The sequence below is a fragment of the Furipterus horrens genome, unplaced genomic scaffold (assembly GCF_987537825.1).
Source record: "Furipterus horrens unplaced genomic scaffold, mFurHor1.1.pri manual_scaffold_4, whole genome shotgun sequence".
Taxonomy (NCBI): Eukaryota; Metazoa; Chordata; class Mammalia; order Chiroptera; family Furipteridae; genus Furipterus; species Furipterus horrens.
In genome coordinates, this window is record NW_028327174.1 from 199,070,274 (window position 1) to 199,095,944 (window position 25,671).

Genomic DNA, 25,671 nt, shown 5'->3' on the forward strand with positions numbered 1-25,671 from the left:
GCAGGTCTCCAGCGGCAGGATGGGGCAAAACGGGGACAGAATGGGGGCACAGACTAGAGGGTGTCACAGCCAAGCCTCCTCCACCTAGGCTCCTGGCTGGGCAGCCCGGGAACGACCCAGCGCCGCACGAGAAAGTGGAGCTCGACTTGAGGGCGGGGCTTGCAGCGTGGGGGCGGGACCTGACGACGAGCAGGGGCGGAGTTATGGTTGTGGGCGGGGAGGGGAGGGGCGGAGCTCGGACCGCGAGGTCTTCGCCTTGGGGGCGGGGCCCCGACTGCCCAGCAGCGAGTTGCGTGAATCCGCGAGGTTCCGCCCTTCCGGCCGTGCGTTTCATCCGCCGCCTCCACCTGACGTCCCGCACCGGCTATCGGCGTGACGGTCAACTCGTTTCCGTGTTTCGTGGGTCCTGCGGCGCCCTTGCCTGCAATGTCGGGCCCCAACGGGGACCTGGGCATGCCGGTGGAGGCGGACACGGAAGGCGAAGATGACGGCTTCGGGGAAGCAGGTGACTCGGGGGGACGGCAGAAGCGACCTTTGCTTTCTGGGGGTACCTTCCTGGGAAGGGGAATGGGGCCAGGGCAGGGGTTTGGAAGGAAGGAGCCCTCCCATCCCCCGCCCCGGTGGATTGCAGCTGCAGGTGCCGTCTCCGAGTTCAGGACGAGCACCTGCGAGTGGATCCCTGGAAACCGCAGCATTTGAGAACTGCAGGTATCCGGCCCTGGTTTACAGATGGGGAAACTGAGGCCGTTTCAGGGACACTTGCCCTTTTGGGATTTGCTCCAGCCACTTCGCTCTGCCCCTGTAGGGTTGGAGGCTCCTGAGGGGGGCGGGGCCGGCGGACCTCCTTGGCTCAGCAGAAGGGGCTGCCTGGGTGGGCGCACCCGCCTTTGCTGAGTCAGCATCCTCAGCCACCTTTTCTGGTGTGGCCTGGAGCCCTGGCGAATGTGGGGTGCTTACAAAGCAGCCTGTTGCATGCCCAGCACAGAGGTGAGTTGGAAGTGAGGTGCAGCGAAAGAACCATCAACTCCTTTCTCACCCTCTGGAGCCTGTTTCCCCATCTGAAAAATTAAAATGATTTAGTGCCTTGTACACAGAGATGTGTCAGGGTTAAACGGGGAAATGAATGGAAAATATTTAGCAGGTTCCAAGATGCTAGTGTTCAGTAAATGGTTATCAGTTTTCTCTTTAGTGTAATAAAGATTGTTTTATTAACTTAAGAGCGCAGGACTTAGTAAACATCGGGTATAGAGTTTGCGTTTTGTTTCAATAACAGTTTATTGAGCTATAATTCACATACTATACAACTCATCCATTAAAATTGTACAACTCAGTGGGTTTCAGAATATCCAGTGTGCGCATTAATTACCACAACAGTTTTAGAACACTTAAATCACCCAGGGTCTGCATTTAATAGAGGTAGAAGACCTCCCACTGGGGAAGCTGGCGGGCTGGTCCCTTTGCCCTGGACACTGCTGGTGAACAGTGGCCAGATATGCGTGTAAAGCAGCATCAGGAAGGGCCTCCCAGGAGTCACACTGAATGGTTGCTGGCAGATTTACAGGACTTAGCAAAATGGGGAGGAGGGAGGCAAAGGCATGGAACTGGGAAGTGCCCTTGACACAGATAAAGCCTCCCCCATCCTTCTCCTGGCTGTGTCTCATGACACAGAATGTGCTGATGATCATGACCATGTATTAAGGACTTGCTGCAGTCACACCCTCTGAGTTCTTGATATATTGAATCCTCCCAGCCATCCAGTTCTTTATCTCCTTTTCCAGAAAGGTGCAATAATTTCCTGGGATGGAGCAGAGCTGGGGCTGAAGCCCAAGTGCCCTGCTTCGCAATTCTGAGTCTTGGCTCTGTCACCAACCAGCCGGAGGACCCTGGGCAAGTCCCTGCCTTCCTGGGCCTCAGTTTCCCCATCTGAACCACAAAGTGATTGGACTATAAAACCCAGCAGACTTTCCAGGACTCTGACCTCTGTGAGGTGTGATGGGTGCTCTTCCTCCAGAACGCAGACACATTTGCACCCATATCCCAGATATCCATCCTCCAGCCCGCTAAGCCTTTTCCAGACACTGCCAGCTACTTCCCCTTTGTCCCAAGCTAGCAGCAGAGTGTATCTGAGTCATGGGCTGGCTCAGAACTGGCTCCCACAGTGGGCATAGGCTCAGCCTTTGGGTCCTATGTTGCTAAGAGGCAGGTCAGGAGTGGTTGTGGAGAAGGGAGTGTTGGTTTCTGGTGGAGACCAAGGAAGGCTTCCCAGAAGAGGTGTTTTGAGCTGGTCTTTAAATGGCTGTTGTGGTTGAGGCATTTTGGGTGGCAGGGACAGTTGAGCAAAGGCAGAAAGGCTGAAAAGTTAGAGGCTGTATTCATTCATCTATTCATTCATTCATTCATTCAACAAATGCTTATTGTGTGACAGTAAGGGCCTCAGGGAAACTGCAGTGAACACAAGACCATTCCACCTCTTGGGAGCTCTACAGTCTGGTAGGGAGCACAGACCAGCACACAGCAGTCGTTCTGGAGGAGAGGGCTGTGGAGGTGTGAGGAGGGGGATCAGGCAGAGAGGCCTGATCCAGTGTGGGGCGTTGGGAGGGCTCCCTGTGGTGACATCCATGCTGAGACTTGAAGAATGAATAGGACTCATCCAGGAGAGGAGGGAGGAAGGACAGGAGGACCTGGCACATTCCAGGCAGAGGCAGCCGCATGTTCAAGAGGCCTGAGGTGGGCAAAGGCATATGTGAGAGAGGAAAGAAAAAGGCGTGGGAGGTGGGGCCGGAGAGGGGAGTGGGGTTATCGAGTCCTTGGGGTGCTTCATCCCAAGGGCAAAGGCCTTGGAAGAGCTGGAAAGATGGGCGCGCCTTGGGACAGAAGCCTGGATTGCCCGACTCAGCAATGCGGGCTCTGACCTGGAGGCAGACGAAGGAAGTGCAAAGGAGACTGGCACCTGGCAGGACTTCCCGAGCAGGACCCTTGCTCACCTCCCCCTGAGCACCCTAACCCTATAAGATAGGATAGTGTGCTAAGGTATTATTTCTCCAAAGCCTGTCCTCTTTTGATATCCATGCATTTTCCAGATGGTGACGTTGAGGCTCAGGAAGGAGTAGGGACTTCCCAAAGCCCTTTTGGTGGCAGGCTCGGGGATACTGGTTGGGGGTTAGGGATGCCTGTGAGCCCTAGGGAGACACGCGACCTTGGCTCTCTATCCCCTTCCAGAATATGCTGCCATCAACTCCATGTTGGACCAGATCAACTCTTGTCTGGACCACCTGGAAGAGAAGAACGACCACCTCCACGCCCGCCTCCAGGAGCTGCTCGAGTCCAACCGGCAGACGCGTCTGGAGTTCCAGCAGCAGCTGGGGGAGGCCCCCAGTGAGGCCAGCCCCTAGGCTCCAGGACCCCCAAACCAAGCCCCAACCCTGCCTCCCTGGGCTAGGCTCTAGCCCGGGCACTCACCACCTGACTTAGACACCTTCTCAAGGGCTGGCCTACAGGTCCCCTGGTGACTCTGCCTGCCTGAGCCACTCTTCAGGGACTCCCTCCTGCACGTCTGGGCCGACACCCACCCCGCAGCCTCCCCTCCTGGGGCCAGGTGTGGGCCTGCAACCCCTTGCCTGCCTGCCCGCCCAATTCCTGGGCACTCTGCACTCTGCCCGGGCCTTGAATGTCCACATTAAACGGGTCTCCAACACCACTGTGCCTCTCTCTGTATCCTGGGATGGGAACCCCAGTGGCTGGCAGAGGTGAGCAGAGCAGTCAAGGCCTTCCAGGCATTGCTCATGCACCGGCGGCTCGCGGGCGTGGAGGTAGGGCTGGGGTTCTTGCCTTCTTTATTTCTGGACACAGGGAACAGCTGAGGGCAGGACCTCCTCCCCACCTGGCACACTCCTGGCCGGCAGCTGCTTCCCCAGCCAGGCTGAGACAGCGTCAGGCGTGCTGTGTGACCCTCTGACGTGCTGAGCTTCTCTGGGCACTAGGGCCTTTCACTAAGACACCAACCCCAAGACATGCTGTGCAACTTGGGACACCATCCTCCTGCTCTTGGGCTCAGTCCTCCCCATTGGTCTGATTGTCAATCTGTAAGGGTCTTTCCAAATGGGGAGAAAGCAGAACTAAAGATCCAACTCAAGCTCAGCTCCATCCACTGATGATTCATCCCAGAGTCTCCTGACAAGAAGGGCAGAGTCCCTGCAAGTGCCCCACGAACTCAGAATCAGAGGAGCAGCGAGGGCCCCCCCTTCCTGCACTTCAATGGCCACAGGATCCAGCTGGAGAGAGGCTAGCCACGGGTCCAGAGCTCAGGCCTGAATCAAATCCTGGCCATTCACCAGATGTATGACCTTCAGCAAGTCCCCTGACCTTGCTAGGCCTCAGTTTTTTCATCTGGAACCGGGGGGGGGGGGGGGTGTAACAAGACCTCCCTCCTAGAATGGCTGTGAAGGTTAAATGAGATCTTACTTGAAGGTACGTTTCTAGCTCTGATACATTAAAACGAAGCTGAGGCTCAGGCAAGTGACGTGCCTTGTGGTCCCAGAGCCCCTGGTTGGGGAACCTCTCTTTGGCTGTCCGGTTTGTCCCCACACTGTGCCTAGAGAGGCTGGGTGCTGGCTAGGGTGCGCCCCTTCCCCTGTGCACCCAGACAGAAGTGCTGGTGGGGACCAGACAGCCAAAATACCTTCTTTTATTGGATTTTGAGTGAAAATACCATGTCAAAATTTCCATGCAGACTCCTAAAAAGCACAGATCTGGGCCCAGACCAGGTGGGTGTGGGGAGCTTCTCCTATCAGGTTTTGAGGCGGGCTGAGCGCCGAAACCGTTGGGACTGGGGAGGTTGGGCCATCACCTTGCTGGGGCCTTTGGCTGTGTCCTGGATGCTGGGCTGGGAAGGTGAGCGGCCACTGGAGGTGAACAGAGCAGTCAAGGCGTTCCGGGCTGTGATCGCACACCGGCGGCTCACGGGCCTGGGGGTAGGGCTGGGGTTCTTGGCCTTGTATTTCTGGACACAGAAGGAGCAGGTGAGGCAGGCCTCCCTCCTTCCCTGATGCACTCCTGGCCGGCAGCTGTTTCCCAACCCGGCTAAGACAGCATTGGACATGCTGTGTGACCCCGTGTGTTGCAAACAGCCTCCCTGGGCCAGAGCTCTGCAGCTAACAGCCTGGCCCCTCAGCGCCCCACCCCCCATGCCCCCCAGAACAAGAACAGAAAGAGCCCAGCCCCACCCTGATTTCTTACTCCCTTTGTGGGCAGGGCCTCCCTGTTGGAGGGTCTGCCTGGCTAGAGTCTGAGTCCTGGGTGGGGGGCGGGGGCCCAGCTCACCTGCAGGTTCTCGAAGTGGTCCAAGGACTTGCAGTGGGTGACCTTCGCCCCCGAGTTGCTATGGTAGAACTTATGGCAGATGCGGCAGACGTAGCCCATCACGGGCACCATGAAGTCCACACCTGTGGGGCAGAGGGCCTGTGTGCTCGCGTTTCCCCACACCAGCCAGGTGCGCCACCCTCTTTAGGGGCCCATTTATTCCCCCACAATGAGATATCATCTCACACCTGTCAGAATGGCTATCATCAATAAATCAATAAACAAGTGCTGGTGAACCCTTTTGTACTGTTCGTGGGAATGCAAATTGGTGCAGTCACTGTGGAAAGCGGCACGGAGATACCTCAAAAAATTAAATATCCATCTGCCTTTTTTGCAAGGGGATAGGCTGTCTGGCCAGGATGCTGTGGCCGGGATCTGGGGTGTCTTACCATATGCAGTGTTGGGGCTGTAGGTCTCTGAGTCTTTCCACTCCTCTATGGATATACCTTTGGACTTCACCTGGAAACATGCAAGTGGGGCCTTGGATATGGCTTCCCCGAGACCCCCAAATGCAGATGGGGGGCCCTGGAACCCACCCACGCTCTTGAACCACAGTTCCCTTGATTCTGAGAAGGTGGTAGGTAGCAGTCTCTGAGCCTTTGCACATGCTGATGCTGCCTCCTGGAGTACCCTTCCCAATCTATACTTTGTAGGCTCGGCTCAATCAGCCCCTTCCTCCAGGAAGCCCTCCTGCTCCCACAGCGGCCATAATCCATGCCAGGTATGCCCAACACATCACACGTGTCATCTCATTGAATCCTCACAACAACCATCTATGGTTCATGCATTTTACATAAGAGGAAACTGAGGCCCGGGCACAGTAACTCACTAGCCTGGTGCCATGCAGGTGGTTTAGGAAGGAGCAAGGTAGTAAACCCCGGTGGGCCCCAAGTCCTGCTTTCACTTTTAATCGGGAGACCCCTGGCCAGCTCCCTGAGTTCCTACCTGATGCTGCAGTGACCTCAGTCCTAGGGGAGGTTTTCAGGTGACTTAGGACCCCTTGTCTCACTTGCTGGACACAAGCCCCTTCCAGATGAGGCCATCTGACTCCAGCCACATCACCTGACCATGCCTAGCAGTGCCTTCCGCCACATACCAGGCAAGTAAACGTGGCTTCTAAGAGTGACAACCGCTCCCGTTTGCCAGCCTCCCTCACAGCCTGAGTTGGGACTATCGCTTCTGAGCAGAGGAAACAGGTTCCCAGGTGCCAGGGGCTCACATGGGACACCGTGGCTGACACTGAGTAGCAAGGCCAGCCTCACCCCTGACCTGCTCTGGGCTGGAGGCCACCCTGGCACCCCTCCACCCACAGTCCCTCTGCGTCCCCTTCTGCTGCCCCATCATAGTGGGTGAGGTCTATGAGGGCAGGGGCCAGGCCTTGGTTCCCACATATCCCTACATATCTCTGTTGTCCAGCCGCAGGGCCTGGCCCAGAACAGGTGCTCTGGAGGCATTTGGTAAACTGAAAATCCACGATTCTCCAGCTCTTTGCTCATGGGAGGCAGAGGAGCAGTGTTCTGAGCACAACCTGGCACCCAAGTCAGTGAGATTCTGCCAGGAAAGTTCTTGGTACATGCCTGGTATATGGGAGATGCTCAAAAAATGTTGACTGCTCTAGCTATCGTCCTTAGCAGCACCTTACACTGACATTTCCCGTGTGACCGCATCGTTTCCCAATCCATGCTTTTATTGATGCTGTTCCCTCGGCCTAGGGTGCCCATTCCCATCCTTGACACAAGTCAGAATTTGAGCCAGGCTTTGAGGCCCTTACTTATTTCACTGCCACCCCAAAGTCATGGTGGTATATAGTTACATAGTCACATAGAATATAGTTACTATTAATACTAAGCTGGAGCAAGCATTAGAGACTCTAAATGTCAGCACCATGCCTCCTGGGCCCTGGGAGGTGGAGCGGGGTCCCTCCTGGGCTCAGAGTCCAGCCTCCAGCCTGCTTCCCACAATCCCTGCCCCGCCCCCCACCAGCACCTGCTTGCAGAATTCCTCCTCAGCTTCGATCTCTTCTTCATTATCCTCCTCCTCATCATCTTCATCGTCCTCAAAGCAGCCCACTGCATCCACTGTGATGAAGTGATCCTCGTCTTGGCCAGCTGCCTCCTTCTCGGACATCTTCAGCTGCCCAGGGAAGTGGGCCAGGGCTCAGGTCAGCTCTGGGCAGCCAAGGGGCTGCACATCACCCGCCCTGCACCCTTGGGAATCCCAATTCCTGCTATGAGTTGGGCTGGATAAATCTCAACCTGCTGTGTGGCCTTGGCCAAGTCTCTCTACCTTTGGGCCTAGGTCTTCTGAGGGAGCTGGGGTTACCTCCTTGGCTTTGTCCTTGTGCCCCTGGGACTTTACATGCTCCACAAACTTGCGGGGGGTCTTGAAGTAGCGGTTGCAAACGGTGCAGAAAGGTCGCAGGGAATGTTTGGCGATCTGGGGAAAGGAGGGCAGGCCAAATGGGCGGTGGGCAATGTCCCCAGGTGCGGACAGGCAGTACCCAGTGAGACCTCGCCTCCCACCTGCAGGCCTCCACATCTGTAATCAGCTGTCTGCCCCCTGCTCCTATACCAGGACACAGGCAAGCACGTCCCCTCCCTGTGCCGCTGGCTCCGAGATGGGATGGCAGATGGCAACAGAGAAGACAGGGAGAGAGGACAACCACCAAGAGGAGCCCCAAGAGACCCATGGCTGGACAGCAGGCCAGATGGCACCCTGTTCACACTGGACAGACAGGGAAACTGAAGCTCAAGGGGAAACATGGCTGACTCACTGAGAAGCCACACTTGCATGTTCTGGCCACGCAGACACAGAGACCGATTGACTTCGCACTCCCACCCCGGGCTCGCTTCCTCCCGGCCCTCGGCTTGGAGCCAGCCCACGCGGGCCCTCTTACTTTGTGGTCCTGCGTCCTGCGATGCTGGATCAGGTCCCCCATGTAGTGGACCTGGCAAGTGTTGCACCAGCGCTTCAGGGGGGGCTCCCTGAAAGATGACAATCGAAACAAGCACAGTATGACACCGTGTTCTCAGAAAGACAGCAACTCTCCTGGATGCTCTGAAAGGTGGCGCCATTCCGACAGGATTTTTTTGAGAAATTTAACAAAACGGTTCTGAGCTTCATCTGGAAGAACACTTAAAAAAGAGTAACCAAGGAGACCCGGGGGAGAAATGACATTTAGAAGCATTTGGGATACCCGAGGGTCACCAGGACAGTGACACAACTGAGAGTATCTGTCCTTGCAGACTTCTCTTTACCCTGCAGTTTAAATGCACTGTGGTTCCCAGAGCTATTCTGGTCCCTTGCCCCATTCCTGGACCTGTCCCCACCCAAGGAAGCCAGGCCCCCGCCTGAGGCCCCAAAGGGCCACGGCCACAGCATTGTTCACAGTGCTGAACAGGGCTGAATCCCTTCTCCACGCGCCCTGGGCTGCGGTGAGCTCTGGGGGCCACAGGACTCCATCCCAGAACCCCCAGGCCTGGCGCAGAGTTCCTGACTGTTGGATGAAGGGCAGACAGGCAGCTCATCTGAAGGATGGCCACGTTCTGCAGGGCCTCAGGCGGCCAAGTAGGGATCCTAGGGGTGATGTCATCAGGAGACAATGCAATGAATCCCTTCCACCTGAAGCTTGTTATCAGCTTGGGCTACATCTGCCTGGTGTCCTCATGACATTACATCTATTTTGACATCATCAAGTTCATTCTGCAAATACAGTTTGGAATCCTGTTCTTACTCGACACTGCACCGTGTGCAGGCTTTTACAGGATCATAAAATCCCACCACCGTCTTATGTATTCGTTGTTCCACCACGTGGGCAAGCCTTAACTGATCCAACTAATCCCCCTGGTTTTCGATATTTTAGATAATTTCCAATTAAATTGTTTCACTATTATATTAACCTTGCAAGGAACGTCTTTTTTTTATATATATAAGATTTTATTTATTTATTTTTAGAGAGAGGGGAAGGGAGAGAGAAAGGGAGAGAGAGAGAGACATCAGTGTGTGGTTGCTCCCAACTGGGGACCTGGCCCACAACCCAGGCATGTGCCCTGACTGGGAATCAAACTGGTGACCCTTTGGTTCGCAGGCCAGCACTCAATCCACTGAGCCACAGCAGCCAGGGCGCGAGAACATCTTTGTGAGTCACCTTTTGCCTGTGTTGATGACTGTTTCACCCAAGCGTAACTCATGGGTCAGTGGGCAGGGGAGGTTTCAAACTCGGGAACAGGAACATACTGCGAAGTCACCCGGGGAAGCTCTTCTCAAAGTGAGACCCGTGAACAGAAGCACGGCTGCCTTAAGAGAGGGTGCTCCTGTCTCCCCGGGCTCCTGTGCCCTCACCCGCAGAGGAAACTTCAAGCTTCACCCTCTGTAAAGGCTCGGGGCAGACTCCCTGTGACCCCTGCCTTGGAGCCTGTCCAGCTGGCGAAAGGGTTTCTTTTGGCTTCGACGGGGTTTGTTTTGTTTCAGTTCTGAACTAGCTTTTTTGAAATTGGGAGATTTCACATACAAATCCAGGTTTTTGGATTCTCCCGAAAAACTAGGAGGCCTGAAGCGGAGGGGCAGCTGTCCCGTGAGACAGAGGCTAGGTCCCCCAGGGTGGCCAGAGCCAACGTCGACCTGCTTCTCTCACAGATGAGGCCTCCTGGCCCCTGTAGGCCTCCGTGACTGCCCGCAGGGTCACAAAAGGCCCTCCAGCTTCCACCTTGCCGCCCCAAGAGCTAGTCTCTAACTCCAGGAGGGCTGACATTTCTGCTTGACAGAGCACCCCTGACAACAGGAGAGGAAGACACAGGGTAGCCCTAACCTCAGGTCACAAGATGGCCTGGCCCCCCAAAATCACGCCCCTGGGGGACGGTCCGCACACACGCCAGGGAGCAGCCCCTGTGCCACAACCCATCACCTTCCCACAGGGCGGCCACACTGTCCCTGCCTGGATGGGACCCTAAGAAGCTGTCTAATCATGAATTTCTGCATCACACCCTGTAGCAGGCCATTTTACAGATGAGGAAAACTGAGGTCCAAGGTCACAGAGTTAATGGTGTGAAGAGGCCTCTGGGGGAGCAGATGGTAGATGTGGAGCCCCTCTCAGCCTTGCCTGGCCTGCCAGACTGCCCACCACCCCAGTACAGGGCCCCCAAGATCCCGCACTCACTCGTCTTCACGGTCCAGGACATCCCGGGGCACGGGCAGCAGGGACAGGAGGCAGGCCTGGCTCGTGTGCTGGAGCTCCCTGAGCCGCTGCTGGTGCTGGGCCCCCAACATGTGGTCCTGGAACTCCTACGACCGGAGGGAGTCAGGGACGGGCATGAGGACTGGGCCCCGGAACGCGGTCAGGGCTAGGGCCCAGGGAGGCCTCCAACCTCGGCTCCGTGGCCACCCCAGCGCCGCTGTGAGGCCACTTCTCTTTCTCTGTGAGTGCCAGAGAAGGATGGTAAACTGAGGCACAGAGTGAGCACACACACCACCCAGAGCCCCTGCTCCTCCTAGAGCACCTCAAAGACACAGAGCAGTCTGATGAACTTCCCAGTCCCCTGGCTCTGCTCTGGCACGGCACAGAGGGACAGGGTCACAACAGCACCAGCAGTAATAATACAAACATAATGCCGTTATTAATGTTAGGCTCACGCCAGGCTGGGCTTGGGGCTCAAGACTTCGAGGTCAAGTCGTTGAGTCCTCAAAACCACCTGATGGTGGGTTCTAAATGCTTCTTCATCTGACCCATGAGGAAACCGCGGCACAAAGGGTGAATTCGTCTTCCCAGGTCTACACAGCTGGTCAGGGCCGATTCAAACCAGCTCTGCCTGACCATAGGATCCTGCCTCCCTGGTCGGTCAGAAAATGCGCTCTGAGCAGACATGCAGCTGCCAGGGGCGGGGCTCACGGGGCCCCATGTGACCACGCAGGCAGCCGTGGGCCTGGGCATCCCACACAGACCCTCCACTCAACCTTCCCGCCGCCCCGGGCCCAGGTGGCCGTACCTGTTGGCTGCAGCAGCTGGCCCTGCAGATGTAGCAGAAGAACTGGAGGGCCTGCTTAGAGGACGTGCTGGCGGCAGCAGGGGTGGCGGAGGTAGAGTCGCTGGAACGTGGCCCAGGTGCGACAGATACAGTGCTAAAGGCCCGGCTGTCACTGCTCTGCAGGATGGTGACCTTCAGGGAGCCCCCGGCACCCCAAGCCTGCACCAGGAGCAGGAGCGGAGCTACCACCAGCTGGGTGCTTCTGGTGGGCCAGCCCTAGTACCAAATACCCATGAGCATTGCCTCCCGGCAGCCCGCTTTACAGACGGGGAAGCTGAGGCTCTGAGCTGCTAGATGACCGCCCAAGCTCACACGGTGGGAAGCACTCCAGTCAGGACTCAAACCCAGGCCCACGGAAATCTGAAGCCCGCCCACCCCCACACATGACAGATGGAAAAACAGACACAAAGAAGGGAGTGGGTTTGGCCACAATCCGCTGGGACCCAGACCCCCAGCACGAGCTGCCACTCTGTTGTCTCCGAAGAGCAACGTTACCCACATGAGGGTACTAGGGGCTCTATTTGGGATGAGCAGGCTGGCAGCGACTCTTATCACCAAAGTACCTCCAGATCTTCAGAGCCAAGGCATGTGAAGGCCACACAACAGCATGAGAGTCTGACAAACCACAGTCAAACTCTGGTCTGCCCACAGCCCAGAGGGAGGGCTGCGGTCAGATGTCCCGGGCGGGGAAACACGAGGGGGCCCTGGGTGGGGCTGGGACAGAAGGGGCCCTCCCACTGCTGGGCACTGTAGTCCTCAGGCTGCCACATTAGCGTCGCTACCCACCCTGAGCATCTCTCTTGCCCTTTTTTCACATTCGCCCACATCCAGGCCACTAGTCAGCTCCTCCTGGCTCTCCTCCATGCTGACCTGGGTGCCCTCTGGTTCCAGTGAGGCCTCCTCCAGGCCTGGAATGACAGATGTGCTCGGTTTCCCAGGGTCCCTCTCCCACCTGACCCAGAGGGACCTGGGCCAAAGGGCCATCTGCCAAGGCCTTGAAGCCTCTGGTGCGAATGTTCCCAAACCCTGGTTCTAGGTCCAATCCCTGGTCCCAGGCAGCACTGAGTCAGGGCTGGACAGTACCAGGGAGTAAAGAGGGGTTTGGGCAGAGCTGTCCCATCCCGGGCCTGCTGGGTACCAGTGCTCACCTGCTCCAGCTTCTACTGTAGCGGGCGGTGTCTCCAGCACAGGAGAAGGGACCCGAGCTGGTGCTTGCTCTGATGCCAGCACCTGGGGCTGGGTCTGAGCCTGCCCTTCGGTCTGGTCCGATGGCTGCGCTGGTAACTGCACTGGAGGTTGCTCCGGTGGCCCTTCCAATGGCCGGACCTCTGGCTGTGTTCCTGCCTGGACCTGTGGATATGTCTGCGTCTGCGCCTGCTTCTGCAGCTGCCCCTGAGCCTGCCTTGGGGGCTGTAATTGTGCCTGTGGCTGCACCTGCAGCTGCACCTGCTTCTGGGGCTCTGCCCCCTTCTGCAGCTTTGGCTGCACCCCCTGCGGCATGAAGTGATCTGGAGAGGTCTGCGTCTGTGCCTGCTTCTGCAGCTTTGGCTGCACCTGGGCACCCACTGGTAGCATCTGTGGCTGAGTCTGTGGCTGCACCTGGGCCTGCATCTGCAGAACCCGTGGCTGGGACTGTGGCAGTACTCGGGCTTCCAGCGGCTCAGGCAGCAGCTCCGGGGTCTGCGTCTGCTTTGGTGCTGTCATCCGGGCCTGTGGCTGGACCTTCGCCTGCAGCTGCCCTGAAGGTCCCTTCTCGGTGGGCTCCTCTGAGCTAGGAAGGACCAAAAGGAGATCAAATTCATTCCTCCAACTGGGCCTAGTGGGCTCCCTAGAAAGGCCAAGACCTTGCTCTGCCATGTTCAGGCCAGGCATTTGGGCAAGCCCCTTCCACTCCCAGGGCCCCAGTTTCACCCAAACAAATTGGCAGGATCACTCACTCCCACCTCCCACAACTGGCTAATACATATCCAAGACTACCCACCCCCTGCCCACTCTGAGGTTCCAGGTGCACAGCTGCATATCTTCCCTCCTCCAACCTGGCCACCTCTTCTGCCTCCAGGTGGCTCGGTCACAGTGAAGACACCAGAGTCTCTCTGGCCTGGGGTCTTCCCAGGTGAGATGCAGAATTAGGTCTGACCTTCCTCCAAGCCAGAGGCCAAGGCCTTTCCTCGCTCCAGCTCCCCCAAAGGGTCCTGTCCCCACCAACACCCACCCCCTGCCTTTGCAGAAATGAGAATACAGGGCTCCTGAGCCCGAGCAGGGGCTCAGTATCAATTACCTCTTTGACCTTTTGGCTGGTGGCTCAGACACCTCACCGGACTCTGGCTCAGGCGCTGAAGTGTGTTTCTCCTTAGCAACATCATCTGGCCAGGGAGGAGAGTCTCGGTCTAGAATGAAGGGCAGATGAGTGACTGCCAGGGGCAGGTGAAGCACAAATAATCTCTGGCAGGTAGGGCCTGGGTTCGCCCCCACCAAGACCCCTGCCTCCCAGGTCCGCCTCCATTACTGACCAACCCTTCACCCACCTGCCCCAACCCACGCCCCCGCAGGAGGCCCAGCAGCCTCCCTCACCTGGCGTGTCCACTCGGGGCTCTGCAGCTTCCTCAGACCCCTTTGGGGGGTCTGCCTTGTCTTCCATAGGCATCGTCTGAGAAGAGGAATCCTGCTTCCTTTCAGAAACCGTTTCTGCCATCCACCACCCACCCTCGTAAATACGTTCTCGCCCAAGAGTGGCTGCAATAGTCCCCCAGGAGATGAAGGGGACTGGTGACCTCTGGTGGGCCTGGCCCCAGAGCTGCCAGGAGATCACCTTAAATACCCTGGGAATCGTGTCTAGGAGTTCCAGCCAGTTCGCTGACAGTTAAGTAAACCCAGGCTTGGGGGACATGAGCCCTCTCCTGGCCACAGTGCTGTCCCGTCTTCCCCACCTTCTTCTCCACCAAGTAGCCAGAGGGATCCTCCTCAAACGCAAACCTGATCAAACCTGACCGCGTCTCTTGTCCCTGTCAGGCTGAAAGCCTCCTGTGACTTCTCATAGTCCTGGAGCATGCCTTCTCACCCGCGCCTGACAGCCCTGCCCCTACCTCCTACACAAAATGACCTCTGCCCCCACACCCACCCCTCCAGCTTCAGCTCTCCCCGCTCTCCCCCTCCCCCCTCTACATCCACGCTGGTCTTCTCTCTGGTTCCCCAAAGCCCGAGCCAGGCCTTCACTGAAAGCCTCAAAGGTACTTCTTCCGGGAAGCCCTCCTGACCCCAGAGTAGGTCCAGACCCCTAACAAAGGTCCCCAGAAGGACTTGGGCTTCTCTATTGTGGCACTTTCCAGTATTAATGAATTGGTGGGAACATCAAGTGCATTAATGTCTTACCCGCCTTCCCAGCCCAAGATCTCCAGGAGGGCCAGACCATTGCAGGGACTTATAGATGTTGGCTAAATAAATGCACAGCTCCGACTGTTTCCTGCCCCACCCCCCAGGAGGCCCCAGGAGCAGGCCTGTAGTTTCCCTCCCTCTTACTAAGCCCAAGGAACCAGTATTGAGCTGGACCATGTACCACATGAGGACTCTGTGCCCTTTGGAAACCACTCAGCTCTCACCCCACACGACACGACATGGGCCTTCAAGTCAGGAGGCTCAGCTCTGGGTCTGTCTCAAAGACTGTGCAGCCCGGGGCATCCTCCACCCCACCCCGTGCCTCGGTTTTCCCATGTGTAAAATGGGGGCAGTGATCAGAGACAAGACCATGTGAGGAGAGGCCCACTGGAAGGTCAGAGGCTGCAACTCCTCTCTGGGGGGAAATGCCTCACCTCCCCATGGGGGCTGCCCCAAAGCAGGCAGACAGCGGGGGTACTGCCCCTACCCCAGAATGCTCTGAGGAGCCTGGTGTATGTGAGGAGCTGCCAGGACCTTCAGGGACAGGACAGTTTCAGGGAGGACATTGCCTTTGCAAGTCTCTTTTGTCCTTGTGCTTATGCCAGGGGGACCCTCCTTGGGTGATTTTATCAGCTCTCAACCCCCAACGGAGCCAGGCTGCTGGCTCAGAACCTTCAGAGAGCAACACTGCTGAGCTCAGCACTTTATCAGTGTTTCACCCCACTGACCTTTCCTTTACACTGGTTTTAATTTTTTAGGTAGTGATATGTTTCCTTTTTAAATAACTGAGAAGAGGTTTAATGCTGTACCAGCCCAGACAGGAGCCGTTAGCCACCAGTGAGTGGCTTTTGAGCACTTGAACTGTGTGTGGCAAGTCAAGCTGAGATTTCACTATAAAATAGTGCACACACAAAAAAAGGAATGTAAAATGCCTCGTTCATTTTTTATATTGATTATATATTAGAATTATAATTTTTAATATATTGGGTTAAATAAAATATATGAATAAAATTAATTCCACCTATTTCACGCCACTTCATTAATGTGATTACTAGAAAAATTAAATTCCATATATGGCTTGCATTTTACTTCCACTGGGCAGTACACTTTGCTGTTTGTTTATTTTGATACTCACCAGAGGACACGTTTATTGATTTAAGAGAGAGGGCAAGGGAGGCGGAGAAAGGGAGAGAAACATCAATTAGTTGCTTCTCATACAGGCCCCAACCAGGGACCGAACCCACAACTGAGGCCTGTGCCCTGACTGGGAATCGAACTGCAGCCTCTCAGTTTATGGGATGACACTCCAACCAAATGAGCCACACCAGCCAGCGCTGGGCAGCGCTGATCTTAAGGAGGACCGTTAAAGCACACCTAAAACTAACACAGTGTTATACAGCAGCCCCTCTCTATATCGCGGCTCACTTATCGTGGCCTCACTGTATCGCGGGGTTTTTAAAAATATTATATTTAATTACTTATCACGGATTTTTTGCTATACCGCGGGACTTTGCAGTACTGTGTACGTATGTTGTTAAAGTCATGTAGGTTTAAGAGTGTAGAATATGTTTAAGAACATAAGTAGTGTTTATAAAAGTGTGGAAAAGGTTAATAAGGGACTGGGAACAGTTTATAAGGGCGTGGGAAGGATTTATAAAGCCTTAAAATATATATAAGTACTAAAATAAATGTAAGGTTCCTACTTCGTGGATTTTCCCCTATGGCAGCGGGGTCTAGAACATAACACCCACGATAAGTGAGGGAATGCTGTATGTCAATTATATCTCAAATTTTTCAAAAAGAGAAATTTAAGGTAAATAATCATACTGGTAGTATTTGGACATGGCAAAGATCGCATCAGGGGTTCGGGAACATTTGAAGTTTGGGAAACACTAAACAAGTCCAATCTACTGCCTGCTCTTTTCACAGATGAAGAAACTGAGGCACGACGAGGGGTGTGACCGGCCCAAACGCCCAGTGCGAGCCAGAGTTGGGAGCCGGGCTGATACCCAGGCCAGCCCTCTCCCATCCCCACCTGCTCCAACCCAGCCACCACTCACCTTGTGATCGGGGGTGGAGGGTGTCCGGGCCTGTCTCTGGGTGGTCCGCCCTGAAAGCATGGTCTTGGAGGGGTTTATAGGGACCCTAACAGGAGGGGGGCCCAGCAGAGACTGCTGTGTGGCCTGGGGAAAGAACTGCTGTAGATTTGGGGTGGCCAGCTGTGGGGGTGTGAGGCTGGGGGCTGTGAGGTTCGGGGTTGCCAGGTTGTAGCTGCGAAGGTTACCTGTAGGCAAGATGGGAGAAGAGGGATTATAACTGGCTGGGTGACAGAGGCTAGGGTCAGGGGTCCGACCCCCAAAGCACCATGGGAGCTCACAGATAATTTCAGAAAGGGACTCTTCCCACCCAAGGTCAGCCAATGGGGAGAGACAACAGCTGAGAGTCCAGTCCCACTTTGGGCATTGGTGGGGAGGGGGCTTTAGGGCTGGTTTTCTGCTCTCGCTGGCGAGACGTGGGACACTGCCTTCCCTCTCCAGATGCCTCCCCCAGCTGCCCCAGCAACACCCTAGGGTGCGCCTTACAGCGTGCAAAATATCCAGCACGGGACGCACAGGGAGAACCAGCAAGAATAATAAGACCCTCTCCCACCCTGCTCCAGCTACGCTGGGAACCAGGCACTTGGTAAGCACTTCCCAGGCGTGGCCGACCAGCTCACCATGGCTTTACCTCCTCCCCACTGCCCACCACCCGGCCACACCGGGGACGCCTTAGGGCCAGGCACCTCATCAGACTCGGAAGCCCAGGGCTTGGGAAGTGTTTGAACCGGAAAAGCCAGTTCAAATTCTTGCGCCAAGGCTGGGACGAGAAGCACAGGGGTTCGGTGCTCGGGTCAGATGTGCTGCGAGGCCTGGTTCAGATCCAGGCTCTACAGCACAAGCTCTGTGACCGGAGCAAATCCGTCGCCCCTTCTTAGGCTCAGTTCCATCCTCTGTAGAATGGGGACAGTAATAGTGTTTGACTCATAGTGTTTTATGAGGATTCAATGAGACATACAAGTGGGCCTTGTATATAGTTAAGTGCTCAATGAACATGAACTTATAACAGATACATATACACATATGTGCAGAGAGAGAACGCCAACCAGCTCTTGCAATGAGATGAAATATGGCACACTCCGAAAGAAAAATGACAAAGGACATGGACAAGTCACAAAAAGAAATACAAATGCTGAACAGACAATTATAAAATGTTAAATGGCACTAGGACCCCAAGAAAGTAAACTAAAACATTGAGGATATAACTTTTTTTGCCAACCGAATTAGTAAATTATATGTATATATACGTGTATATATATATATAAAAAAGCATATAATACCCAATGTTGCTGTGGGCATGGTGAGACCGGTACTGTCATACGTAGCTGGTGACATTGCAAACTGGTCCAGTCCTTTGGGAAAGCAATTTGGCAATACTTATCAAGGGCCGTGAAACAGCCATCTCCCCCGCCCCCGACCCCAGACATGCTGCCCTTGAAAATTCATTCTAAGAAAATAGTCTCAAAGATGATATTCACCCCAGTGTTATTTAAAACAGGAAAGAAAAAAAAAGCTGAGAAAGTTCGGGTAAACAAGGGCACATTCCCTCCAGTGGGATATTAAACAGCTGCTAAGAAATAATCCTTCCAGAGACTGTCAAATTATGTGATACACGATCATGCCATTCTATTCAGTGAAAAAGAAACAAGATACAGCCTTTCACTTATATCAATAACCACAATCATTTCAAATCCCTATGTTGGTGCCTAGAAAAAAATGGGAGGTGATATACCAAAGCCTTGGCAGGTGGTTCTTTTCTTTAGGAGGTGAGTCTACATATGATTATTCTAGGTTTTCTTACCCTCTACTCTCTTTCTAAAACATGCTTTTCATTCGTCCTTGAAGAGTATAACTTCTAAAATGGAAAAAAGGGGGCGGGAATATGTATTTATACATTGTGGGTCCCTGTGTGTGGTTTTAGCTCTCTACCCATCAATCTGTCTTTCTTTTTATTGTTGATTGTTTATTGAATTTATTGGGGTGACATTGATTAGTAAAATTATATAAATTTCAGGTGTAGAATTGTATCTGTCATTTCTAAGTCAGCTCCCAGAATCATTCCAACCCATGGGGCCCTGGTAGGGCTGAAGGCTGACGGCCATCACATCTTCTGTAGTGAGATCTGGGCTCTAATTTTCCCTCTAATCAACATCTACTTGCTGTGTGACCTTGGGCACATGACCCCTCTCTGGGCCTCAGTTTCTTCATCTGTAAAATAGGATCATGAGTGTACCTTCCCTTAGGGTTGTTAGCAGAGTCAAGGAATTGGGTTTGTGAAGGCCTCAGCACAGGGCCCAGCCCAGCAAGTCACACATGCCCTATGGGAGGGGCTCAGTCTGAACATAAGCTGGCCCTGGGTCACTGGGCCCCTGCATTACTCCTGCAGGAGCTGGAGTGTCTTGAAAAGTATTGGGAACAGCTTCTTGGAAGGAAGAGCTGAGACTCTGCTCTCCACATGGGGAAACTGAGGCAAGGGCACAGGCTTAAAGCACAGGGCTAGAGACATCCACTCAGAGACCAAGAGGGTCAGGAGGCCCAGGCCTTGCTCTAGCTCAGCCACTGCTGGTGTTGTGTGACCCAGAACAAATGACTTCCCTTCTCTGGACCTCAGCTTCCTCATCTGTCAAATGGGATGCTGAGGAAGATGGTCAAAGCAGATCTTTCCATCCAGCGTCTCATCTAATCTGAATGTCAGTGAAGTGTGCTGAGTGCTGCCCACTGAGCCAGCACCACGGCCAAGGGCACATGTCGGTGATCAGATAGACCTGCATGCAGCTGAGCACCTTAGGGACTTGCCGCCCCTGGAGCCTTGGTGTCCTCATCTGTAAACTAGGGCGCTGACAGTAGCTCCCTGTCCGGGTTACTGGGTGCATCTGGTGAGACTCAGTGTGATGGGGCTGCTGGAAAGCTGCCACTAGGACAGAACGAGGAGCGCCTGGGGCCATACCTTGCAACTGCTGCAAAAGCAAAGCTCTCTGAAGCACAGAGCCATTGAGGAGGGAGGCTGGGCTGGTGCCCTGGAAATTCAGAAGCTGCTGCTGTGGCTGCTGCTGGGGGAGCCCCCTGGGTGTTGAGAGCAGGGGTCAGAGGGTTACTGGGAGAGTCAGACCCTCCCTCTTTCTTGAAATCCCTCCCCTCCATTCTCTGCCCTCCCTCACGCTTGGGGCAGGACTCAAACAGACACACCCCTGGGAGAAAGGGCTGGGAAGGGGTGTCCAAGGCATGGATCTGAGTGGCAGGGCTGGAGCCGTCCGGCCGGGCCACCGGAGGTGGGGAGCTCACCTGCTGATGGCCATGGGCAGCGGCGCCTGCGGTGGGGGCGGCTGGAGCAGCTGCTGGAGCTGCAGCAACTGCTGCTGCTGTTGCAGGTGCTGCTGCAGCTGCTGCTGCTGGAGCTGGTTGAACATGGTGGCTGGGGAAGGAAGGGCAGTAAGGCTGGGCTCCCCACCACAGGGCTGGCCAGCTCTCCTCCCGTCCCCGGTCTCCCCCCCAAACCCCCGGCCCCAAATACTGCTTTAGCAGAGCTTTACGCTCCCAAGCCTGCCCAGAGCATGCCACATTTGCTCCCCGCCCCAACATTACGCCCCAAATTCTGTCAGCAGCAACAGAGGTCACCACCCTCCCGCCAACTTCCCCCAAATTCTGCAGACAGGACCCCCCTTCAAAGGCCCCGCCCCGCCCTGCGGCTCTCCAACTCTCAGGGCTCCATCCTTCCAGGAGGAGCATCCGACCCCAATACACCGCCCGTCCCCTCGCAGCCTTTCTCTGCGCGAACCGCTCACGAATTCGGGCCCTCCCCACGCACAGCCCCCTTTGATACTCCCACCCTCTCTCCCGTGCCTGACCGGTGTCAGTAACAGCACCCCCCACTCCAGGCTTCAGCCTGTCACTCCCGCGCGTGGTGGAAGGTACGCTCCCCTCCCCCCCGACCCCCGACCCCCGCAACCCCGCTAACCCCCCGTCTGCAGACACAGCAGCGTTCCACGGCGCCTCCCGTGAGCCGCTGCCGGCGAAGCCCGCAGCCTCCATTCCAGCGTCTCCTAAGCCTTCCGTCCCCGCCGCCGCCCTCGGCGCGCGCACCTCGCCTCTCGGAGCGGCTCTGTCCGCGGGAGCCGCTCGGCCTCCTCCCCGCACGCCCTCCGCTGTCGCGTCGCCCCCAGGGCCAGGGCGGGCCGCGCGCGGGCCGGGCTGCTCCGGCTCCGAACTCCGGGACTCGGGAGGCTCCCGCTGGGCCTGCTCAGAAGACCCGTCCGCAGGCCGGGCCGGGCAGCGCCCTCTGGAGGCCCGGAGGTTCGGTGCCGCGGACCGCGCCGCGGGATCCCGCTCGGCGCACGCGTCACGCTGCCGGGGAGGCGCCGGCTCACCTGGCTCCCCGGCGCCTGCGGGCGCGACTCCTGGCTGCGAGGCGGCCCTCGGCAGCGCAGACCCTCCGACCCGCGCCCTCTGCTGCTGGAAGGGGCGGCACTGGGCCCGAGATCCGTCTGTCGCCCGAAGGGATCTGTCGTCTGGGAGGGACATCGCGGACGACTTCGAGGAGGACCGTCCCCAACTGACCTCCCCGCGGCCGCCACTGTCCCGCGATCCGGAGGTCCCGCGTGGGGCTGAGGTGGGAGGGGGCGTGCAGTCTACCGCTGGACATTCGGGAACCAAGACTCGGCGACATAGCGACTGGCACCGCCTGGCAGAAGAGTTTGCCCTCGAAGAGGGCGGGGGGGGGTCCATATGAAAGTGTTTGTTGCCGACTTGACTCGGGAGCGGGTGAAGAGGCCTGAGTTCAAGGATAAAAAACGGCACTCATCCAGACCCTCAACGGGTCCTGCTCCGAAGGGCCCTTTAATTAGGACTGTCCCGCATCCCAACGCCCCTCTCCTCCGTCCCTACACGGAGTCACTCAGCCAAACAATCCGGGGTTTACTAAGTAGCCATCCCTGTTCCCTTTGCTGTGACTCCGAGGCGTCTGTCCGTAACAGCTCTGCGCAATTCGCTCGCTTTACCTCGAGCGCAGACCGTGCGCGGGCGCGGCGCACGGTGGCGCTAGGGACAAGCTGACCCGAGGCTGACCCAGCGCGTTCAGGAAGCAGAGACCCCAGAGTCAAGCCATCTGCAGTCACGTGACGGGTGCTGCCCTAAGGCTCAGAACCCGCTCTACTGCAGCCCCGCAGGAGGGAGGGGGCGGGGCAGCACAGGTGCCTAACTCCGCCTGGACTTAGAGCCGCGAAAGTGGTTCAGAAGGGTCGGAGCGCGCGGGACGATCCCGGGTCCCGGGAACGTCACGTCTTTGGGTGGAAGGGCAACCTGGATAATGGTGGCTTTGAAGGTTGGTCTGAGGACTTGGGCTTTATCTCTGAAGGGCAGGTAGCGCTAGGAAACGGTGAGACAGCATCACATACTCCCTGATTATAAAACTCACTTGGATGAGAGCGAAGACAGAGACTGGGAAAGAAGAGCCGAATCAAGATCGCCCAGGTTTCCGACCAGGTCCAAGCACGGATCTGGGTGCTAGCGCTGAAGTCTGGGCTTGAATCGGGGCTCCACTGCCTTCTGCCTAGGCGACCTTGGCCATTGGGGGAGTCCTCTCTGAGCCCGCTTCTTCGTCTATAAAGTGGATGTCCTCACCAGGGGGTGTGAGGGTGATATTACATAATGTTTAGCACTGGCACCTGGCATCAAGCAAGCCTAGCAAATTGCCAAAGTAAAAAAAAAAAAAAAAAAAACACTAAAACTAAAAATAATGTTCATGCTGGAGAAGGTAGGGGAACCAGCACTGGCTTCCTGTGTTTCCTGCTTTCTGGAAAGCAATTGGCAAATTCTCTGTCAAGACTCTTCAGCCCTGGCTGGTGTGGCTCAGTGGACTGAGTGCCCACTTGTGAACCAAAGGGTCTCTGGTTCAAGTCTCAGTCAGAGCACATGCCTGGGTTGCAGGCCAGGTCCCCAGCAGGGGGAGTGGGGGGGTGAGAGGGAGCAGATCCATGTGTCTCTCACAAATCTATGTGTCTCTCCCTCCCTTCCTCTCTCTCTAAAAATCAATAAGTAAAATATTTTTTAAGAAGACTCTTCAATGTGCTCTGCCCTTTGACTTGGTAACCCCACTTGTAGGAATTTAGCTCAAAAAAATAATAGAAAGGGGAGTTTTTCAAGCTAGCAGGTTATTTATAAAAACATTATTTATAATAGCTGTCTGGAAAATAATCAACTTTAGGGGAACAACTAAATAAATCATGGTGTCTGCTTCTAAGGAATGGCGCACAGCCATCAGAGATTGTGTTTTCAAAGGATACATAAGCACTCACAATATAGTACGAAGTGAGCTCAGCAGGTTACAAAGCTGCATATACATTATGATCCTGGTTTTGGAAAGAATAAATATATGTGTGGAGTGGGCTCATGAGGGCTTTCGCTTTCTCTCCTTTTTCCCCTAGTATGTTATGATCAGTTTGAATGACTTTATCATGGGGAGGGAGTGAGCATTTTTAAAAAATGTTGACCTTGTGCTTCCTCCTTGAAGACCAGACAAGATGGTGGAGAGGAAGGCTCTGAGGATATTGTCAGGGGCTAGACTCATGTTAATTACTTTTAATCAATCTCTTGCAGGCAAAGTCCCCCGTGGAATATGTTTGGGGGTAGAAGAGAACCCCATCTCTGTGCATCCAAAATGAAGTCTTAGGCTGCAACATCAGCTGGAAACCTTTTCTTTGCCTCTAATTTGAGATGCATCTTTATCAGGAAATAAACTCATTTTTAAGTATATTTTACTGATTATGTTGTTATAGTAGTCCTAATTTTTTCCCTTTGCTCCCCTCTGCCCAGTAACCCCCTTCCCTCCAGCAATTCCACCCCCTTTAGTTCATGTTTATGGGTCATGCATACAAGTTTTTGGCTGCACCCTTTCCTATATTATCCTTAACTCCTCCCTGTCTATTTTGTATCAACCAATTATGCTTCTTAATCCCTGCACCATTTCCCCATTTCTCCCCCTCTCCCCTCCCAGCTGCTAACCCTCCAAATGATCCCCATACCTATGATTCTGTTCCTATTCTAGTTTGCTTCATTGGATTTTGTTTTTATTTTTTAGATTCAGTTGTTGATAGTTGTGGGTTTGTTGTCATTTTAATGTTCACAATTTTGATCTTCTTTTTCTTAATTAAGTCCTTTTGACATTTCATATAATAATGACTTGGTGATGATGAACTCCTTCAGCTTTACCTTGTCTGGAAAGCACTTCATCTGCCCTTTCATTCTAAATGCTAGCTTTGCTGGATAGAGTAATCTTGGTTGTAGGTCCTTGCTTTTTCATCACATTGAATACTTCTTACAAGTCCCTTCTTGCCTACAAAGTTTCTTTTGAGAAATCAGCTCATGGTCTTATAGAAACTCCTTTGTAGGTAACTCTCTGCTTTTCTCTTGCTGCTTTTAAGATTCTCTCTTTATCTTTCACCTTTGGCATTTTAATTATAGTGTGCCTTGGTGTGGTCCTCTTTGGATCTAGCTTGTTTGGGATTCTCTATGCTTCCTGGACTTGTATGTCTATTTCCTTTGCAAAATTAGGGAAGTTTTCCTTCATTTTTTTTTCACATATGCTTCCAATTTCTGCTCTTCTTCTTCTGGCACCCCTATGATTTGGATGTTGGCACACTTAAAGTTGTCCCAGAGGTTCCTAAGCCTCTCCTCAGTTTCTTTTTTCAATTCTTGTTTCCTCATTCTGTACTGGTTGACAGTTTTTTTTCTTCCTTATGTTCCAAATCATTGATTTGAACCCCAGTTTCCTTCCCGTTACCACTGGTTTTGTGTGGGTTTTCCTTCGTTTCATTTAGCATAGCCTTCACTTGTTCCCTTATGCGTTTGCTGCACTCAAGTATATCTGTCAAGCCTGTGATCATCTTTATCATCAGTTTTGAACTCTTCATCTGTTAGGTTGGCTATCGCCTCATCGCTTAGTTCTCCCACTGGAACCTTGATCCATTCCTTCTTTTGGGCCATACTTCTCTGTCTCCTCATTTTGAAAGGCCCCTGTGTTTGTTTGCCTCTGTGTTTTAGGTAGAGTTGTTGCACCTGTTACATTTAAGAGGCGGAACCTTAGGTATGCATCAGTACAGGAGGACCCGTTTCACCATGTTGTGGTGCTGTGGGGGAGGGTCTGAGGGGGAACAACGCCGCTTGCTCAGCACTCGGCCCTTTTCCAGACACTTCTCCCACTTCTGTATGGGCCTGGCACCTCTCTAGCTGTTACCCTGGCTGTCATTCCCAGAGTGGGTGGGAATGCGGATGTTCTAGGACTATGGGGCCCTTTAAACAAGCAGGCTCTGCTGAGAGACTGTCAGTTTCTTCCTCCGCCCCAGCCCCCACTGGTTTGCACAGTCAGAAGCAATGAGCCTTTATTTTCCCCAGCGCTGGAACCGTGACCTGAGTGGTCTGGTCTAGTGCTGGGAGCACTCCCCAGGTGTCCCTCCTGACTTTTTTCAATGTTTGACTGTGTTTTCTGCCAACCTGCCGCCGCCGCCACCACTGCTGCCACCACCACACCATGTCCTCTCCGCCCCTCCTATCTGTGTGGATGAGTATTTCTTCTTTATATCTTTGTTTGTTGGAATTCCATGCAGCTCGATTTTCTGGAACTTCTGGTTGTCTCTAGTTTTGAGGTAGTTGTATTCCTTCTTAGTTTTGGAGGGAGACAGTGTGTCTGTCTAGGCCTCCATCTTGGCTGGAAGTCAGGAAATAAACTCTTATACTAATGTGTATCTATGTCCAGACCTATTCTGCTTTAGGAATCTACCTGTCTCTTCCTATGATGATGTCACATAATGTGACTATTATAGTTTTGAAATATA

The 25,671-nt window shown here is 54.5% G+C and overlaps 2 protein-coding genes across 5 annotated transcripts; one reads left to right on the plus strand and one right to left on the minus strand.

The window, feature by feature from the left end:
- The first annotated feature begins 240 nt into the window (after positions 1–240).
- Positions 241–3,697, plus strand: BBLN (bublin coiled coil protein). The gene is made up of 2 exons (XM_090274802.1): positions 241–505; positions 3,220–3,697. Exons 1-2 carry the CDS (start codon positions 427–429, stop codon positions 3,390–3,392), a joined length of 252 nt encoding a protein of 83 aa, XP_090130928.1. The 5' UTR covers positions 241–426; the 3' UTR covers positions 3,393–3,697.
- CIZ1 (CDKN1A interacting zinc finger protein 1) lies at positions 2,365–21,100 on the minus strand. 4 transcript variants are annotated; one of them, XM_090274799.1, is made up of 18 exons: positions 20,927–21,100; positions 20,129–20,258; positions 19,794–19,909; positions 18,127–18,198; positions 16,811–17,034; positions 13,950–14,040; positions 13,657–13,765; positions 12,527–13,149; positions 12,165–12,286; positions 11,340–11,537; positions 10,514–10,638; positions 8,255–8,342; positions 7,681–7,794; positions 7,345–7,491; positions 5,748–5,817; positions 5,320–5,441; positions 4,847–4,999; positions 2,365–2,722 (listed from the first exon to the last, which is right to left on the minus strand). In XM_090274799.1, exons 2-18 carry the CDS (start codon positions 20,251–20,253, stop codon positions 2,714–2,716), a joined length of 2,508 nt encoding a protein of 835 aa, XP_090130925.1. In that variant the 5' UTR covers positions 20,254–20,258; positions 20,927–21,100; the 3' UTR covers positions 2,365–2,713. The 4 variants fall into 4 exon arrangements, with proteins under 4 accessions (XP_090130925.1, XP_090130927.1, XP_090130924.1 ...); XM_090274801.1 differs by lacking the exon at positions 2,365–2,722 and having other exon boundaries at positions 4,669–4,999; positions 12,527–12,728; positions 12,813–13,149; positions 20,927–21,099; XM_090274798.1 differs by lacking the exon at positions 2,365–2,722 and having other exon boundaries at positions 4,669–4,999; positions 13,950–14,025; positions 20,927–21,099.
- Positions 21,101–25,671: the final 4,571 nt, after the last annotated feature.

What these genes read in the sequence shown, in the direction of transcription:
- BBLN (XM_090274802.1), top strand. Translation starts at nt 427, where the DNA reads ATGTCGGGCCCCAACGGGGACCTGGGCATGCCGGTGGAGGCGGACACG. An exon ending in TGACGGCTTCGGGGAAGCAG is followed by an intron (nt 506 to 3,219) that starts GTGACTCGGGGG and finishes ATCCCCTTCCAG; the next exon opens with AATATGCTGCCATCAACTCC.
- CIZ1 (XM_090274797.1), bottom strand. Translation starts at nt 20,253, where the DNA reads ATGTTCAACCAGCTCCAGCAGCAGCAGCTGCAGCAGCACCTGCAACAG. An exon ending in CCTCCACCCCCGATCACAAG is followed by an intron (nt 14,041 to 16,810) that starts GTGAGTGGTGGC and finishes GAAAGGAAGCAG; the next exon opens with GATTCCTCTTCTCAGACGAT. An exon ending in CCAGCCAAAAGGTCAAAGAG is followed by an intron (nt 13,150 to 13,656) that starts GTAATTGATACT and finishes GGTCCTTCCTAG; the next exon opens with CTCAGAGGAGCCCACCGAGA.